The sequence below is a fragment of the Hydra vulgaris genome, chromosome 15, assembly GCF_038396675.1.
Source record: "Hydra vulgaris chromosome 15, alternate assembly HydraT2T_AEP".
Classification (NCBI taxonomy): domain Eukaryota; kingdom Metazoa; phylum Cnidaria; class Hydrozoa; order Anthoathecata; family Hydridae; genus Hydra; species Hydra vulgaris.
Genome location: NC_088934.1, coordinates 5,169,874 through 5,190,641, shown reverse-complemented (window position 1 = coordinate 5,190,641; position 20,768 = coordinate 5,169,874). Strand labels below are relative to the sequence as shown.

General features: G+C 28.0%; 1 protein-coding gene across 1 annotated transcript in view; it reads right to left on the bottom strand.

Annotated features, from left to right (window-relative positions):
- LOC136091369 (uncharacterized) overlaps positions 1–20,768 on the bottom strand; it is a 49,018-nt gene that overhangs the window by 5,332 nt on the left and 22,918 nt on the right. The window contains exon 4 of the mRNA XM_065818843.1: positions 11,863–11,993. Coding sequence (XP_065674915.1) covers positions 11,863–11,993 — 131 coding nt within the window. The remainder of the gene's footprint in view (positions 1–11,862; positions 11,994–20,768) is intronic.

The window sequence follows — 20,768 nt, the reverse complement described above, 5'->3', positions numbered from 1 at the left end:
CCTTAACAACGCCGAGTACGATGAACAAAAAACAAAAACATGCTTTAAGCGAACGTTTTTTATAGCAATCGCAGACAAAGATAAAGGGGAAAACCCAATCTGATTGTGTAAAATTGAACTGTTATTAAAAAACTGCGGTGAGCGAAAACATTTATTATGGAAACCAGATGTTTTGTAAAAGGAAAAACTATGCAGATTTGAGAGCCTAAAATTAGGCTCTTAACCGGAAGTATAATAGCAAAACAGCAAATACTTATGTTAATTCAATAATTTGTTTTTGAAACTTTTTGTAAACTTTTAACTTATTTTCTAATGTTTATTTATGATATAAATACAGCTTGTCTCGTCACTTGGGGATCCCTTAAAGACTCAATTATTAATGTTGAATTAAAAGATTTAAATAATTTAACTAATGCTATACCCAGCGGCCATTTGTTTTTAAAAGTTACGTTCTAAATGTATTTTAAATGTATTTTAAACTTCTTCTTAACATTATTACGTAAAGAACGTTAAAAAGACGTTTAAAAAACGTTTAAAAGACATTTAAACCGTAACTTCTAAAAAAAAAATGCCCGAAGGGTAGTTATAACGTTATATTATATAATATAAGGGTATTATATAAGGGTATTATATAAGGGTAGTTATAGTTATATTATATATAAGGGTGTTATATTAGGACAACTGTTAATAATATTTCTAATACATTAAAATTAGCAATGAGTCAAATTTAAGTGGAAATTACTTAGGAGTTGGTACCAAGTAATTCAAAACAGCTCATTTTTCTTGTAATTGAACCAATAAATATTCGTTGACACCAATTTTTCAAATTTTAAAAAAATCACGTGAGTTACGCAACAACATTAATTCGCCGAAATGGACATTAGAACATTATAATATGTTTTGTTATGAAATGATTTGTGTTATGAAGTGATTTGTGTTATGAAGTGACAGAATAAGATAAAATTGGCAATGTCAGCACATTTGTAATTAGGTTAAATTGAGAAAAGAAGCAGAGAAAATAATAATATTAAGATAAATGGAAATATTGAATAATGCTTTTTTGATTAATAAAAGGTTTTTGAAAAACTTGGAAACTTATAACTAGAACTAGCAACCAGACAATCTCTAATGGACTTATTATAAAAGGACAAAAATAGACTTCGACAAAGCACTAATTGCAACAATTTTAATTACAACTATCAAAAATGAATTGTCTATAAAAAATGTTTGTCTTTCTAGACAATCATTTTAAAAACGGACACTAAATGAACAATCTCGATTTTTTAATGAGGTATAGAAGATCTATTTAATATATAATTTGGACTTATAACGAGTAATTAAATTTTCACTGCAGCATCGTTTCAAAAACTGAAAACGAGCACAAAATTAAAAATACAATTTTTCTAACAGAAGTTCATTTTTTAATTTTTTGTCCAGCGTGTGCTGTTGATTAAAAAGTTAATGTCTATTTAAAAACCTCAAAATGGACTATTTTGTGCTCAATTGAAGTTCATTAATTACTCAGTTCAGTTGTTTTTCAATTCTCAGTGAATGTGCGTGAAAATTTATTTTTAAAATGCCCTCTCCAGTTTGGGATTACTTCAAAAAAGTTGAAGGTAAGTTTATCATTTAAAAAATTTTCCTTAGTCACTAAAATCTTTATCACCTTCAATAAAATTATTTTAAAAATATGTGATCAAGGAGTTGTCCTTTTTAAAATATGGATTAGTAAGTTTTATGAAATCAAGTAAATTTAGACAAAATCATAGACACCAAATAGACAAAAAATTATGCTTTGTAGACTTATGAAGTGAAAATTATTTTTTAACTGAGCAATCTTAGGACACCATCAAAAATTTGATAGACACAACAAGGACAAAAAATTAAACATTTGTTGTGTCCATTACAACATACAGAATTGTCTATGTCTGTGTTGTAAGTCTATCCATAGACTAGTCTGGTTACTAGCTAGAACAAGATATTCAGTGGGGGGGGGGTACGAATCGTTACCATTTTATAAATCTTCTTTGAACTTTTGTAACTTTTGCTATTTAAAATATATTTGAAAAACTTTTTTTTTAGTAGTTTTTTGATTTAATCAGAAAGTAGAAGAATTCTACATTTTCTTAACCATCACGGTGGGAAAAAGATGGCTAGATGAAAAAAAACATCTTTAAAACGTCTAAAACACGTATTACTATTAATTTTATGCGTCTTAAAGACGTCTTATACCCATAGGTTGCAACTAGCTAGCGAATAGCTAGCTAGTCGCTAGGTCTTATCCCATTAGGATGGATTTGTTCAACTCTTTCAAAAAGTGTACTAAAGTTTGAATTGATTAATTGTTGTCAATACTAGCAGAATTATATTGCTGTACAGAACCAATGACTATACTTGCTTAAATAAAAAAGGAACGTCCAAAGAATAGAAGTTCAAAGGTTGAGTTGCTATCTCACTTGACAGATTGTCGGAGAAAAATGAAAGGAGTTTCTATTTTTACCATTGACATTTACTTTTAAAATTTTATGGAAAATATCTTGAACAGAATGTAGCATCTATTTTATTTCAAGTATTAGTTAGCGGAATAGAGTTTAATAAACAAGTACATTTTTTTATTAAAGCGAAGACTTGCTTTTATTTCTAGCGAGATATTTTGATTTGCATCCAAGAATTAGAACATCCTGAATTTACATCCTAGATTATCTCTGCATTATCATCAATACCATTATCTCTGCTAAATACGGCACTTTCAAAATGAAGAACTAAAAATTAATTTTCGATTAATCAACTATACGTTGTTCCCCCTGTTCAAAATTACGAGTACGCAACAGGTAGTCCTGTGGTAACTATTTCCATGATCTCAAAGTCAAGTTGAACTATTTTTCTAAACTTTTGCATAGTAACGTCCATTATTACAATAAAGTTGTAAGTGCGCATCATTTTTGAAATAAATCTGTATAACTCTTTGCATTGGAGGATTTATAAAATACACTGCGTTTTTGTTTTTTTAATTTATTTTAATTTTTACTTATTTTAACTTGTTTTCTTTTCAATAATTAATTTCTCTTTAATTTTCAATTGGAGCCAACTTTATTGTTGTTTTTTTACTATTGATTTATGGTCATTTAACTGACTAAAAACCAAAAACTAGTCAAGAACTTTTTTTCTTTTTTTTTAGTCTTTTGCTTTTTGTCTTATCAACGTCTTATTTACATTTTATCAAGTTTCTTTTCACTATTGACCTATTACGAATACCATATAACCAATCCATTTTCAAAATCCGAAATGCCTCCCTTTATACACTCTTGTATAAAATACTTGTCACATTTTTCGTAGTATGTGTGTACATGGTCTGTACAAATATGGTTTAATGCTTACAGCGGTTCCCATAGAAAACCTTGGGAGGGGGGGAGTAGATAATTAACTTACCAAAATATCAAAATCTTTTATATTTATTTGAGGATAATTATCAGTTTTTAAGATTTCGCTAAAAAACACTTTAAACTAGCAAGTTTTAAATGAGAATTATTTTTCTTTAAGCATTAACTTTTTTTTTTTTTTTTGCCGTATAGATTTAATCAATCCTTAAAATATAATATAAATACAAATAGCAGGGAGAAAAAGAAAACATAATTTGTTTTATTATTAAGCCCCCTAATCTGTACCGTAAATATAAAATAACAAATATTAAACAGTAACACTATATAATATAAAACATTTTTATAAAGACTTAATAAAATAAAAATAGGATATTAGGACCTATGATTAATAAAAGTCATAGGCTCTAGTATCATATATTAACTTTTTTTTTGTATTGCTTAACAAAAACTTTAAGTACGAAGATAAAACGTTTAGCATAATATAAACTATATTATCATAACGCATGCGAGTAAACTCACAAAATCCTGAAGCTTTTCTTTTAAACCAGGATACACTATAAAATATCTAGAGACTTTTTACAAATCATAAATTCTTAAAAAATAAGAACAGAAGCAATAACAAGTGATATGGTTCTTTCTAAAATTGCTAAGCTGGTAATGAGGAACCTCCAGTCGCTAGATAAGTTTATGACTAGCTACCATTTACTCTTAAGAAAAAGTTGAGTGCTACGTCGTTCATAAATAGCTTTTGCCTCAATTTGGTCTTAAACTCGTTAAGCGTTGCAATTGTTTTAAGTTCATTAGTTACTAATACTTTATTCCATAATTTTGGCCCTCTAGTAGAAATTGAAAACTCAGTCGCCGCAAAATAACCTTTGGTTTAAATGTAACTGATAAATGAGAATCTGGTTAGATATCTGTTCTGATTTTTTTTGAACAGTGATTAAAATGTTTTAGAAGATACATTCTTATTAATTTGAAGACAACAGTTTCAAAATTTTTCTAAACGATTTTATCAAAAATAGAAGTACTAAAATAAATTTTACAAAACAAAGCAATGAGGTCGATGGTTTGTTGTTGAGGTCGATGGTTTGTTGTTGAGGTCGATGGTTTGTTGTTGAGGTCGATAGTTTGTTGTTGAGGTCGATGGTTTGTTGTTGAGGTCGATGGTTTGTTGTTGAGATCGATGGTTTGTTGTTGAGGTCGATGGTTTGTTGTTGAGGTCGATAGTTTGTATGTTGTTTCAATTTAAGAAGTAGTTATTAAGTTGATAAATAGGAAGTTACAAGAAAATTAAAAGTATGATTAAAATGGAAGAAATTAAATATTTTAGTAAGTAATAAAAAGGCAATTCATAACTAGTCATAAATTAGGCAATATTTTTTGTAAATAGTTAAGAATTAGGTTTTGAAATAAAAAATTGCGATAACTGCAGAAAGTTGTTCAAAAAATTGAATTAACGTGACAAAAATGTTTTATTGCCTGAGTTGTTTAATTTTGAGTTAATTTATAGTAGGCCAACTACTTGAAATAATCTGAACTGTGAATATTTTATTTGCAAGATTGGAAAAAAAAAATCTCAAGGTATGAATGACAAACAAAAACAAATGATACATCTGCATGATGTAATTGATGATGCTCATCAACAATCTTAGGAGCTACATTTACGCAACAGACTGAAAAATGATGCTCAAAGTGTTTATCAATTATTGGTCAAATTCAAAGTCATTTCAGCACTGTTAGAAAATGAAATCAAAATTTGAAAACTTTGGTGTTATATGATCCAATTAGACAAGAACAAATTTCATCATCAGTTATTGCCACAAGGGAACAATCACCTCATGGTACCACAAAATTCAACCAGGTTACTGGTGGTAAACAATCGACACTAACTTTAGGTATAAAACTTTCATTAAAAGGCTCCAAGTCTATAAGTTTGTTTTTATATTAAATTATGAAAGGCATAAATTTAAAAAAATAAGTTTTTAAATAAAGCGAATATTTGATTAGTTTAGGATAGTCAAAAACACAGATTTCTTAAGCAAGTACACTTAAAACCAAGATATGATCAATGATCAGTTTAATACTGGTCTTTCTAATACCAAAATGAGGAAATTAGAATCTACTTCAAACAAGTCAACAGGGTTTAGACTACAATATTGTACGCTTTTATTTTGACCCTCCTACCTCTCTCCCCCATTTTGTTATACGCTTTTTTGAGTACCATCCACCTCCCTAAAGTACCTACGTTTTTAACCTACCTACCCAACATTTTATGATAGTATTTTAATTTAGCGTCTCCTTACTTTTATAGTTGACTCCTTGCCCCCCATTTCATATACGCCATTTACAGGCCCCTTCTCCCCTATCTGAACTTACGAACTTTATGAACGAAACCTAATCTTAGCAATTTCAAAAGATCCAGAATCCTAAAAAAGTATTAGAGCATTGCTAGATTTAATAAACGTAAACAATGTTAGGTTAAAAATCTTTTGCGATTTTAAAGTTGCCAATTTTTTGTGACATTGACTATGAAAATGTTTCTAACAGAGAAGTCTTATTAACATTCAAAACCCTAAAGACAAATCACAGTAAGTTTGCTGCATCTAGATCAAATAAAAGAAAATCCTCAGAATTCAATAAAATGATAGTGGCTTCATTGGTCAAAGCTGAAAACTCTGAACTTGTTCTAGATTTGATTCTGCCAAACGAACTTCATCTTTTATTTTTTTCGTGGGAGGGTGGGGGAGGGTTTTTAATCATTTTTTTAAAAAGCTTTTTCATTGTTGGCCCAAAATAAGAGACTGGCCTGCAAAATTAAACAATTTCACGGTTAATTTAAAAGAAACAAGTGTACTACTTTATTAAAAAATGTTGACGTGGCAGAAAATCCTGCGCATTTCAAGCTATAGGTTTTGTTGAATCACATTTAAACTTTTCAAAAGCGTTGTTGCTTCATGTTTTGAACTAGCATTAGAAGACAATTTTCTGTAAAAATTTCAACAGTTCAAGTTCTTGCAAGCTACTGTAAGCCAAAGTACATGCTGTCTACCAGAATTCCAGAATGCTACAGCACTTCACTCGGAATATTTAGTAAATAGACGACAGAAGAAATGCCTTCAATATTCAAAGATCACCAGAAAAGGTGGAAAAGAAATAAATCCCATCCTTATAATGGAAAAAAGCTGTTGCAGTGCATTATTAACTTCAACAGTAAAGTCATTGAAGCAACTGTTTAAAGTATTAAACATTTTTTTTTTTTTTAAAGTTATATTATGTTGGTTAGCCCATCCTATTTTGACCCTCATGAACAAATTTTAATAGGCGGAGTGTCATAAAATATTCCCAAGGAATTGTTTTCATATGAAAGTAATTTTTTTTTAATTTTGGATGACTATTTATACTCTGCGTCACTCATTTGAAGTTTAAAATTTTTACATTTTTTGAGTTTTTACGGGTATTTTATTTCAATCGGCGCGAATAGAAATTTACAAATCATTAACTATATAATAACGTCATTACAAGTAATGGAAGATTTATCTTTACTAACTGCGCGCATTTTTATTACTATTATTTTTGTTAACTGGTGGTATTTTTAAAACGCCCAAACTCGTTATAAAATTAAAAAAACGTGGCTTTCACGATAGCGTTGAAACTTATTATTGCACAGCAATTAGAAATTTGTTAGATGCTTTTTATCTCATATAGTTCACCCACTTCAAGCCCTGGCTATTTAATAGGGGTTTGTACAAGATTAGCTAAGTTTCGTGGCCGACCATTATTCTTGTTAACCTCCTGCCATTATCTCGGAGAACTTTATTTAGCGTAGCCGTAAATAAAACTGTTAAGCTGGAGAATAAACTTTTTATTTCATAAAACCGTAAGAGACTAAAAAATATTAAGGTAAAGATAAAACTATGCTAAAAAAAATAAAAAAATTATAAGTTCTAATTTTAGAATTATTTGACTTTTGAGAAGTGCAGAGATTATTGTGAACTTGCGGGAAAAAATCAGACCATTAGGCTAAAATTAACAAATATGAAGCTGTTTCAAACGTCTTGAATTTCATAAAATTCAAGTTACATTACTCTAAAATCGGGCAGATTTTTATTCTGAGTAATAAAATACTCAAAGAGATCGATAGAATGGCTGACTACATTTCTCTCTATAAGAGAGTGGTTTATGACCTATGACATTTATGATTCTTCAATTTTTTAAGTAAAACTTAATATTATAAGTTTTGATATTTAGTATTATTATTTAAGAATAATTTATTTCATAAAGTAACCAATTGTTTAAAAACAATGGTTTGCAAAATGGTTTACAATCAGATAAAAATAAAAAGAATATAACTTTAAACCAATTTTTTTTTTCTAATGAAAGACTTTTCTTAAAATCGGTAGAAATATAATAAAAATGAAATCAATAGAAATAGCACTTTAATTTTATGTTAAAAATAAATGAAATAAATATTTAACATGAACCTACTTTTATTTACATTGCATAATTTTTAATATAAACTTTTAAGGTCAACAAGACTATTGGCGATGTATATTGGGCCTGCTGCAGAGGTGAAATTCAAATAATGGTAAAACCTTAGAGGTGTTTGGTGCAGGCGTTAACATCTTTTGACCAAGATCACAATATAAAAATGGTTAAAAAATTCTATATTCAAAAACAAAAGGAGGTCCGAAAAGATGTAAAAACGGATAGAATCAAAGCTCAAATTCTTCTGAAAGCATTTTCATTGATAAAGTATATTTCACCAGACTACGAGTTAATTTTTAATTTTCTAATTCATAGTTTGAAAAAGTGCCTATAGATGAGACTCCCTCAAACTTTAATGGATACAATGAATTCTAAAACTTTTAAAAGCTTTCAAAGTTGTTAACGACTCATCACAACTCTCAGCAAAATCGTAAATCTATTGAGCATAGTATAAGAAATTTGTTTTTTAAAAGAAGAAATATATTTCTTGTTTTTAAAAATAAATTGCAGAGTAGGATATTTATTTCTTAAAACAAGAAACGTATTTCTTCGTTTAAGAAAAATATTTCGTATTGAAAAATTCAACTTTGCATGCTTACATAAAAATTTATTCAAGATAATGAAAAGCGTGTGATAAGCTTGGAGAAGCTCCAGAAGCTGCTACAAATAAAGAGTTCCGGCAAAAAAACTATCAAAAAGAAGAAGAGTGAATTCAATGACAAAGCTACGATGACTGCTTTCTCGCTTTCTTGTTATTTAATAGCTCTAATAAATTAAATTTAGATCCAATACCTAACTGCAAACTCTGAACCTTAAAAGCACATTAAAATTTATTTTTTTTACATATTTTTTTGAGATATTTGTCTTAAGCTGAAAACTTATATGTATATAAGTATTAAATGTACATTTGCAGCGTTTAAACGCTGAATTTTGAAGCAAATTTGCTTCAGAAACAAGAGATCTGTGGCAGTGATGGATCCAGCATTTTTTGGTATTTGAGATAGCTAACATGGTGCAAAATCCAAACACTTGTAAGTTTAGACTTATGTGAAACAATGATGCTTTTTAAAAAGTTGCAGCAATTGGACGCTGGAAACAAAAAAACCAATAAATTTTATCCCCCCTGCCCCAAATATGAGAGCAACAAGTTAATGAAATAACTTTTGTGTTATTCTTAACTAAGTTTATATTGATACTTTATCATTGATTTATATTCATACTTTAATTATTGTTTACTTTTTAAAGTATTTTAAATACTTTAAGTATTGTTTTTTAATCTCCAAACTTTCAAAAATTATGACCATAAAAAATTTTTAACTCCTTCAAATTGAGCGGGGTTAAACTTTATATTGTCATAATTTATGAATTCTGAGAGAAAATACTATGAAACATAAATTTACCGTTGAATATAAACTTAATTAGGAATAACAAAAAAATTATTTTACCAACTTGTTGCTCTCACGTTTGGGGCAGGGGGGATAAAATTTTAGAGATTTTTTTGTTCCAAGCCTCCAATCATCGTAACATCTTGCTAAGTATCATTATAAGTATAAACATACAAATGTTTGGAGTTCGTGCCATGTCTGTTAGTTATCTCAAACACTAAAAAATGCTGGATCTTTCGCTGATCTGTGGTTCGATGCCTACTGTAGACTTTTTTCGACATGAAGCAAGAGTAAACTTCCAAGTTAAATGCTTTTCTGCGGTGCTCTGTGATGCGACCATTAGGTCTTCTTGGAACACCTAAAATAACCACAGAAAAAATGTGTATATACATTTTTTTACCCAATCTTTTAAAGAAACCATTTTGGAATTGGATTTGTTTGATCCAGTAGCAGTACTTGAGGTAAAAGTTATAAGGTTTGTTGTATAACTGGAAAAAAGCTCAAAGATCAAGAAAAAAGCTAGCCAAAATAATAATTTATCTACAGCAATCATTGAAAGATAGACACAACATATTTCTTAAATCATTTAGCACAGTGATTTTTTTGTACAGGAACACGATAAGAAAATATCGTTGAACAAATTAACTGGATTTGACATCAGAATCTATTCGCGCCAATGAAATTGCCCTAAATTTAGTCAAAACTAATAAAAAGCGTAACTTCGAACAATCGGCGCGAATATTTCTATCAAGAAAAAATTTTAAAAAGTATGAAAATATATCAAAAATTTTTCATATAAATATGACCTCTACGCCACTCGTTAGCCACTCCGCATATAAATTGGTTGTCAAAAAAAAATTATGGGATTGGCTAATGTTGGTGTTGCGCTGCGAAAATATATAGTTCTCCCTTTTTTATAACACTATTTATAATTAAAGTTAAGAGAGAACAAATAGATTTGGATAAAGTAAAACAAAAACAATCAATTAAAAGCGAGGTAACAACTTAAAAGAAAAGAAGTTCGAAAAAATAACAAAAAGAACTTTAAACAAAAATTATTCACTACAAATTTTCTACGCTTTTCTGTATACTGCAAGAGTAACAATATAATTTATTTTATTTTGTAGAAGTTTTTGTATTTGCCTTTTCGTTATGTAATTTTTGTTTTCGTTTTGTAGTTTTTGTGCTTGCCTTTTCGTTTGCGTAAAGTTTGTACAGTTGTTGCTAATGATTTTTATTATTGTTATTAATTGAATGTTTTCATATTTTTTTGTCATTTTATTTAATTTATTATACCTTAATCATTATTTTTTTATAATTAATTTAATATACACTTGCTTTCATTTATTAATATTACTGTTGAATTTTTTTGTTTGTTTGTTTATTTTATTTAGGTGTCACTCCAATGACTAGTTTTTAACTATATGAGTGACACCTAACCTAATTTTGTAAAATTATAAAAATTTGTAATTTTTCAATTTTTGGTTAAATAAATGGATATATATGGAGAAACATTTTTATTTGAAACTTGCTATTTTAAGGGCTTATTTATTAAAATCTCAAAGATCGAGTATCTCCCCAGGACAAAACTATATGATTTTGATATTTTTTAATCGCACTACACGGATTATATACATTATATGTATATAGCCATTCTTCCAAAGAGTTTTCATGGGAACCGCCATAAGCATTTAACCTGATTTTTGCAGACCGTGTGTGATAATTGCTTTTAAATAATAGTAAAGTTTCGGCTGAGTTGTCTAATAATTCACTTGCTTTTTTAAAAAAGATCTAAATTCACAACATAGAAGTTATAGCTAGCAGTTAAACTCAATTCTCCTTAATGTTATCGTAATGTTGCCTTTATTTTACCTTTTACAATCAGTACCTACCATATTTATATTACCATATTTATATTACCATATTTATATTACCATATTTATATTACCATATTTATATTACCATATTTTTATTAGATATAAAAGATGATAATTGCTTACTTTTATAGCAAACTCAATTAAGCTTTACATCTACAATAAATATATCATAATATACAGTTTACCTTTTGTAGAATATTTTTATGAACAAAAAATTTAATACCAGATTCTTTTACAAAAAAAAATTTTCTTTCTTGAAATTTTTTGAACTCTTTCAATTGAGAATATGCTTAAAACTTTTTTAAAGATTGTAACAAAACTGTTAACTTATTTCAAAATCTCTCTTTCTCTCAAAACCTCTCTCTCCCTTTCTCCTCTCTCTCTCTCTCTCTCTCTCTCTCTCTCTCTCTCTCTCTCTCTCTCTCTCTCTCTCTCTCTCTCTCTATATATATATATATATATATATATATATATATATATATATATATATATATATATATATATATATGTATATATATATATATATATATATATATATATATATATATATATTTATATATATATATATATATATATATATATATATATATATATATATATATATATATATATATATATATATATATATATATATATATATATATATGAGTGAGAAAGAAATTATTAAAAGTAAATTAACATTTCCTTTATTATTATTATTATTATTTTTAAACAACCAACTATAAAACTTACACTACTACAACAAACAGCAGCACATCCAAGAATACTTGCAGCTAATGCAATTATAGTGGCAATAATAACTGATACGAGGACAAAGGTGAGAATTGAAGAAATTGTTGACAAAACATCGCAACTTTCAACTCCTAAATACGTAAATTGAAGCAAATAAAGTTATTGCTAAAGTAACAAAATTTACTTTCAAATATTAAATTATGAATAAAAAATTATTTTGCTTTTAATTTAAGGGCCTAATAATTTAGTTACAAAACGCGTTCAAATGAATATTATATCATATAATGAAAACCTTGACAGTTGTTTTATTTTTACATACAGCGTTATTGCTGTAACACAGCTTGCGCAAGATTTGAGTCTGGAACCATAATGGCCAAAGCCAATTTTTTGGCTACTTCGCTGGCTGTAATACTGTAAAAAAGCTTATACGTATTAATGTTTAAAAAAAACATATAACTAAATATTGAAAGTTAATATTTCTTTATTTTTAAACGTACTTTGGCTAGAGAAGACAGATCTAGGTTGTAAAGAGAGCGTCTTAAAAAACATATCCAAGTAGGGTCAAAAGAGCCAAAAATATCAAAAAATTGGATAGGCCAAGTAAAAGTTGTTTTTAGTTTTAAATATATAGATATTTTTATACAAATTTAGGATTTTTGTCCTATTATTTGTATTTATGCTTAATAGTGTTTTTAAAGTTATTCAAAGCTGACTTATAGATTTAAAGTTTTGTTATAGAGTTAAAGTTTTAGATAATGGACTTATATGATCGAATAGCATAAGAGCGCTAAGATGTTTTTCCATTTCTAAGAGCATTAGTTTCTTAAGTTTTATTTGTAATGTCTTTTTAAATATTACGAATAAACATTAACATTAATAGATAATAAGAAATATTTCTCTATTTTTAATTAAATTAAATTTTGAAAATAAAAATGCTTTGTTATTTTATGAAAGAAAAAAAGATTTAAAGTTTTAAAATGTAAAAGAATTACTAAAAATAATTTAAAAAAATATATAAATAATAAAATAAACAGTTAAAATTTATCAAAAATTAAATTTAAAAAACTTTTTCTCAAAAAGTAAACAGGAGTAAAAATTAAAAAATAAAAAAAAGGTAAAAACGAAATCGTTCATTAATTTTAATTTTGTTGCATTCAAAACAGTTTTCAAAACTGAATTCAAAACAGTTTTCCATTTACTTTTTAGTGGCCTAAAATAGGCAACATCTAGAGGCTGTGTCAAATGTGACGAGTTAGGAGGTAAACACACAAGTACTATGTTATTTACATGACACAGTTTTGAAACATTCTGACTAATGTGTGATGATAAATTATCCCCAAGAAGAATTTTTTTTCCAGTTGTTTTTTTCAGTATAGGAAGCAGGTGAGCATTAAAACAACTCCACAATTGTGATACTATTTAACCATCCATGTTTTGTGTGACTGTACCTACTCTTTCAGGGTATTTACAACCTCTACGACATATAATTTTTTGCGGCCTGGGTCATCACTTAGGTTTGTTTTGTCATAGTTGTATATATTTTCTGCCGGCACATTTGTAACAACTTGGGAGAGGTTTTCAATAAACTCGCTTTAGGTTTTTTCGTTAACAGCAGCCCGATTACGTTTTATATTAGCTACCAACCACGTGGTGAGCATAAGATGTCTTTTTTTAAATAATTTACTCCATTCAAGTCCTGGAAAATTGTTTTTAAACTGTGGAATAGTTTTGTTTTGGGAAGAGAGATAACCCTTTACAATAAATCTAAAATCCAATTCATCAACAGGGAATTCAAACTCAGACACTACCAACATGTGAGAAATAAAAGTAGATTCTTCCAAAGCAGTAAATGTTGTAGGATGTCCTGGTTGTCCATTGTGTTTTAGCTTTAGTTTACTTTGAATAGTAGTTCTAGATATGTCAAAATGTTTAGATGCTACTCTCTGACTCATTCTACCTTCATTAATAGCATTAAGGCACTGTTGGAGCTTTTCTTGAGAATAATCTAGATATTTTCTGGAGCCCGGTCTCCTAGAATACATTCTTGGCATTTTCGTAAGCTGAAATATAAATCAATATATTTTACCAACAACAAAAATACCGTTTACAGTATAAAATACCGCTTTTGCAAAATTATTACAATACTATTATTATGAATAAAAAATGTAGAGGAACTTTTGTAAAGAGCAATTAATATTGCAAATAGTAAGTAAAAACTAATTCAAAGCAGAAACTTAACATAATTCAAAAATAGACAAACAATAACAACAAAAAGTCATTAACATATAATATTATATATATTATTAATATATATTATATTAAATGTTAATGACTTTAACTTTATTATATTTGTTATAATAATAATGATAATAATACATTTAATAAAGAAATAAATCATATCACCAAAATAAATAAATAAAAAAGTATATTTATTTAATATAAATAAAATGATTGGAGATTTAATAAATGACATGGGGTTACTTTAAGTCCGGATTAAAGTAACCCCACTTTTACATAAAAACTAATTTATATGTGATTAGTTATTTTTTTCTCACAGCTAAATAAAAAAATAGTTAAAAAAATATTCTAATCTTTTCACCAAAGTCCTAATCTAGCACCAAAGTGTTAATCAAACGGAATAAAACACATACTGAAACTTTTTAGTCCCTGTGTTTCATACCGTTCGCTTACAACGGGCTGCCTGTAAAGCAACTTTAGTTGGTAGGGTTTTACTAAGTTGTTAGAAGGCAGTATTTGAGTGGAGAATTGAGATAAATATTGAGTGTGCGTGTTTTTACCTTGCTCTTACCACGGGTTTCCTGTAAGGTAACTTTAGTTGGTAAGGACTCTAGGTTGAGTTAAAACAACTTAAGAGTAGAGAAGTTGTGTGTTATTATGAGTGTTGTAAGAGTACGTTAATCGATAAACCCTTAACATGCTATTAAACAACCATACTATGGAAACATCTAGTATTATGACAGTCTTAAATATCTCTACTAAAAGCTATGCGCAAGCTACAGCAACTATATTTAATCCGAAAATGTCTAATGAATTTAGCATCTTAAAAAAAACTCTGAGTGAAATCACCGAAAATATAACCGAGCTTGATATTCTATCAGCTCTTGAAAACGCCCGATTAGATCAAGATCTAGAAGGCTTACAACTCATCCGAAAAGGGACGATGATTGAGCTTGTTATGAAAAGTGATAAAGCTAAATCGTCAATCCAAGAAAATGGACTCCTAATTAATGGTGTAACTCACCATTTTTATAACGCTACACCTAATAGAAACATAAGCAAACGAGTTGCTGTATCTGTGCTCGGTTTGCCGCTTGAAAAAAAATATTTACCTGACGGTGTGGCTCTTGAGCAACTCGGATATGGGAAACACATACACACAAGAGCAGTATATCACAAAATGCCTAAAAACGGAACATTCTACTATACAGGAATACTAGTTGCCATGATGGATCAACTAATTTAACCAATACCAAGATCTTTAAAACTATGTGGATATAACGTCAGGATAATCTATACCGGTCAAAACAAAGAAGATAACCAAAAACCAAAAGAAAACTTTACAGAAGTGACCAAAGAACCTAGAAAAAAAGTAACGGAAACTAATGAACCAGAAACATCGGAAGAAATACCTAAACTAACAGTTAAATTTTCTAAAACACAAGAATCAGAAGCCCCTTTGGTGATATGTCAAAACTTTCTCGAAAACTAAATTATAAACAACGATACCAATAACATAAATAAAACAAAACCAAAGACACCTGAACAAACACCACAACCGCCTGAAATAAATTCTCTAACACAAGAAACAGAAGCTCACATGGAAGAAAGCCAAAGTTTTAACAATAATAATATTGAAAACAAAATCGAGCCTCACAACGACAACATCGTAAATGAAGCAAACATATCGTTAAAAGAAAAAGTAGAAGAACCAGAAAAAATAATCGAACTTCCCTCAGAATATCTTTGCTTTGATTAAACAAAATGCTCGGAAGATGAACTATTAATATTTAAGGCATACAAAAAAGCAGAACATGATCAGAGAAAATTTGAACGACAAATTAAAAGAAACAAAGCAAATAAGAGACCCATCGGACAATCAAGGGATTATATTGAAAGCAATATACAAATCCAAAAAAGTTCTTCATACAATTATGATGACTGGACTTACAACTAATACAAAAAAACAAAAGTAATACTTCAGAAATTAAAACTATAAAAATTGTATTAAAAAATAAAAAATATTGAAAAAATTTTTAAAAAAAAATTCAAAAATTAATAAAAAAATAATAATAATAAATAATAATAAAATACAGTATCCATGAACTTTAAACTCAGATAAAAAACAAAGGTATAACATTAAAAATTAAAAATTAACAAAAAAATAAATTACAAATTTAAAAAAAAAAAAAAAAAAAGGTAATCTAGCAAACTCAGAGATTTTTTATCTCTGTAGTGTGTGCGATAATAACAAACCACATAAAAGTTCTGCCAAGTGAATTTCACTAGCAAATTCAGTTCATTTTTGACATCCAACTTAAAGTTAAATTATTTAGTGTGCGGCAAAGACAATATGGTTTCATAAAAGAATTAGTCATATATAAATTAAAAAATAGAAAAAAACGCACCACTTTTAAAACGTTTGAACAGGATAAGCATGAAACTCAAATTTTCTGTAAGTAAATTCAAGTAGGACCGCAAGGCATAAAGTAACCCCGTGTTATGGTATTTATTATCTGAAATAAAAATCATCTGTTTTTATTCAACAGACTAGAATGATATTTAGCGAATTAACAATCATAAATGAAGCTACCCAGTACAGTCACATGTCTTGTGACTTACCTTACTATAGTTATATTTAAAAAGTTCAATTTCACGGGTCGGCAATTTATCTTTCTGTCAGGGTTGACGAATAAGCTAGAGTGGGTGTTGCGTTTGCAAAATTCAGACTGTGTAATTACTTTTTTTAAAGTTACCAACCAATTTTGCAAGCAGCACGTCTGAAAATTTTATGCTGGCTTAATTAGAAAATAGGTTGTGTTTGGTAATTACAAAGATGGAAATATTCAGACCAAATAATTTCGAGTAAATAAACATACAACTGAGGTAAACACAGACAAAAAAAAGTATACACCAAATTTAAAATCATTCATAATAAATATTCAGTTCTTCAAATTTAATATTTGATGAGTATTAACTGTTCAGTGTACCAACATTCAGGTTTTTACTTACAGTACGTAAAAAATCTACTTTTATATCGTTTTATAGACTATATATCTGTCTACTATCTAGTCTATGTAACTACTATAGTCTATATTAGCGATTCCAAAGTGCAAGGAAATAAACAAGATCTCCTATATACCTGGTTTGCGCTCTATTTTTCGGAATTACGCTAATGGCGCGAAAAATTGTTTTTTTATTCATAACGGCTTCAAAAAACTTAGCTTTTACAAGCAAACAAAAAAACCTCAAATAAAATTTTAAAATCTTCATTAGATTATTTTTTGTTGTTTTTTATATATTTAATATTTATTTTTTTTAACTGATAACTAATTGTCGATTGTTTTACACCGAATTTAAAACCTATTTTTCTTTGACTGACCGCTTTTTAATTGTTGAAATTCGGCTTTCTTTTCTTTATTCCAGAATGTTGGACGACCAGGATGCTTCCTATCAGAAAAGGATTGAAATGTTTTGAGTCCTTTTAGGTTATCATATATTGCACTTTGAGTAAATCCTTCCTTTTCGAAATGATTTACTATTCCTTTTTTTTTTATATTAGGTTTATTTACAAAAAATATTTTGAGTCACTTTTTGATAAGATTCTCAGTCAGCTGCATTTAACCTCATTTTAAATAATTGTGTTTAAAATAATAAAGTGTATATTTTATTGAACCCTTATGCCTATGCATAAATCCACAAAAACAAATTATTATGCTCAAATAATTAAATTCAGATTTATCCAATAACTTCCGCATCACCCGTTACAATTACATTTACTCATTTGTACAAAAGCTAAATTATTGGATAGAATAAGCCTATGTAGTGAATTTTTAAGCGATTGCATTGGTTAAGAAAATCTACTAAATTTTCAAAACTAATCAAGTTTTGGTCTTAAGGGTTTTGAATTGGTTTTGTAAGCATGTCTTGTTTATGTGAATCAACAAGTGGAAATTTCACATTTCCTATTTTTCGAATTTCTACAAATCATTATATTAGGCGGTTTTTACTCTCACTCTGAAAAATTTGTAAAATATCATTAAAATCTGCATTGATATATTTTAAACCAGAACATGAAATTAAAACTTGTAATTGGTTAGGCAATAACTGATCTCTTGTTATATATGATATTGAAATAGGAAATATTTTTAACTTTCAAAATTGTTAAAAGCATTTTTGAAGTTGTGAGTAGAATCAATAAAAAGAGCTTCTCGTTGGTTGGTCTTGTTGGCTTCTCATTGGTTGGTCTTGTTGGCTTCTCATTGGTTGGTCTTGTTGGCTTCTCGTTGGTTGAATAATAAAAGGAGTCAATTTTTGCTGAACACAACTCTTTCATGATAAAATTACGATTGACAACATTATTGTCACTTGTCGTAATTATTACATAAAATCCAATAATACTAAGCATGGACCTGAAACTAACAATTCTTTATAATCGGAAATCCGCCATTAGAAAAATAGTTTGCGAGTGCGCAGACCAGGTATATAGAAGACCTTGTAAAAACATTTGACATTTGACAAAAAACACATAACTTTCATGAGCTTTACTCTCATACCTTTTTTTATATTTAAACTAGAACCTAGAGATTTTTTTCATCGATTCATTTGACTCAACCTCTTTCCAACCATATATCGAATGTAGTAAGTTTTATATGGCTTAACTTATATATTACTCATGTCTTGAGACGGGTCAACTGAATAAGCGCGAATTTCATAAGTGCAAACTGGCATAAGTGCGTCGAAAGAATTTTCAAACATTGGTATAAGTGTGAATTGGTATAAGTGCAAAATTTGCACTTATGTTAATATTTACAGTTTTATTTGGCGCACTTATGCCAATTCGCACTTATGCCAATTCGCACTTATGCCAATTCGCACTTATGCCAGTTTGCACTTATGCCAATTTTTGTAACTGATTCGCACTTATGCCAGTTTGCTCTTATGCCAATTTGCACTTATGCAAATGTTTGCAAATTTATTCAGCGCACTTATGTCAAATCGCACTTATGTCAGTTCGCATTTATGTCAGTTTTTGCAACGCTTTGCACTAACTTCAGTTTGCACTTATGAAATTTGCGCTTATTTAGCTTTCCGCTTGAGACCATTTTTGGTTTAGTACTAAATATTATTATTATTATTATTAAAACATTTGATATTTTGCTGCAGTCCTAATATCTTAACCATTTCCTTTCCAAAAAATTTTCTAAAATTTTTTGTATAGAGCCAATACAAAGCTTTATTTCTTGATAAGTTTATTGGCTAATTTGATTTTGTTATATTATGTAGTATATATATACATATATATATATATATATATATATATATATATATATATATATATATATATATATATATATATATATATATATATATATATATATATATATATATATATATATATATATATATATATATATATATATATATACATATATATATATATATATATATATATATATATATATATATATATATATATATATATATATATATATATATATATATATATATATATATATATATATATATGTATATATATATATATATATATATATATATATATATATATATATATATATATATATATATTAGAGTGTCCCAAAAAATAAACTTTGGGTGTCAGGGTTTCAACTTTATAACAAAATCATAAAAAAGTAGAACTTTTAAGGTGGTACATCTCTTAATAATTTTAATATTTTTTTTACATTATTTTTAAATAGTTTAAATATCAAAGAAATCAAAAAAGAAATTTGTTTTTGTAAAAAAAAGTTATAAATACCTGTAATGGCACTTTATTTTAAGGTAGTGAAATTTCAGCCCCTAGCAACGCTAACAGCAACCTTGCAAGACTCTTAGATAACCCTAATAGGTGAGTATTTTCTTAGTAAGAACACAGTGGATGTTTAAACAAAATAGTATCCTGTTTGTTTTTGCTTTAAAATCCATAACTTTAAACCACAAGTTGAACGGAAAGCATTTTAATGATCAAGATAGGTGTGTTTTTTTTTTGTGGATTTTTCTAAGCATTTATTTATATTACGACTTTAATATGAGATCATCTGGTAGAAGAAAAAAGTCGAGAGCAAAGAGACGTCCAGTTAATTTAATTACAGTACAAACCTTTAGGGAAAGCAAATATACAGATATAGATAAAGTAACAACATTCACTTCTTAAAACAAATAAGCTTCTGCGAAAAAAATAAAAATGGGTTCTATAGCTTGCCATAATAAAATTAAAAATGAATCTAAATGCTATGATATACTTAGAGATATTATCAATTTTTTTGGGACTTGTCCATGTTGTCAATGCAAAAAATTACAAGTAAAGCATGACATTTCTGCAAAAAAAAGGATTAGGTCATACGCTTTTTATTTACTGCTCGAGATGTAATTGGTCAAAAGAGTATTTTTCCTCTAAAACAATAGAAGATCAAAATGAGGATGATGTCATCATTTACAAGAAGGGGAGAAAAGCTTTTGACATTAATATTAGAGTAGCAGTGGCATTTCGAGAAATTGACAAAGGTCTTACCAGTATAAAAATATTTAGTAGCGTTATGAACATGCCACCACCTAAGAATTTAACTTCGTTCAATACTATTACAGCTCATTGTTAGTAAGTATCACAAAAATGCATAAAGAACAATATTCAACTTGATTTACCTATG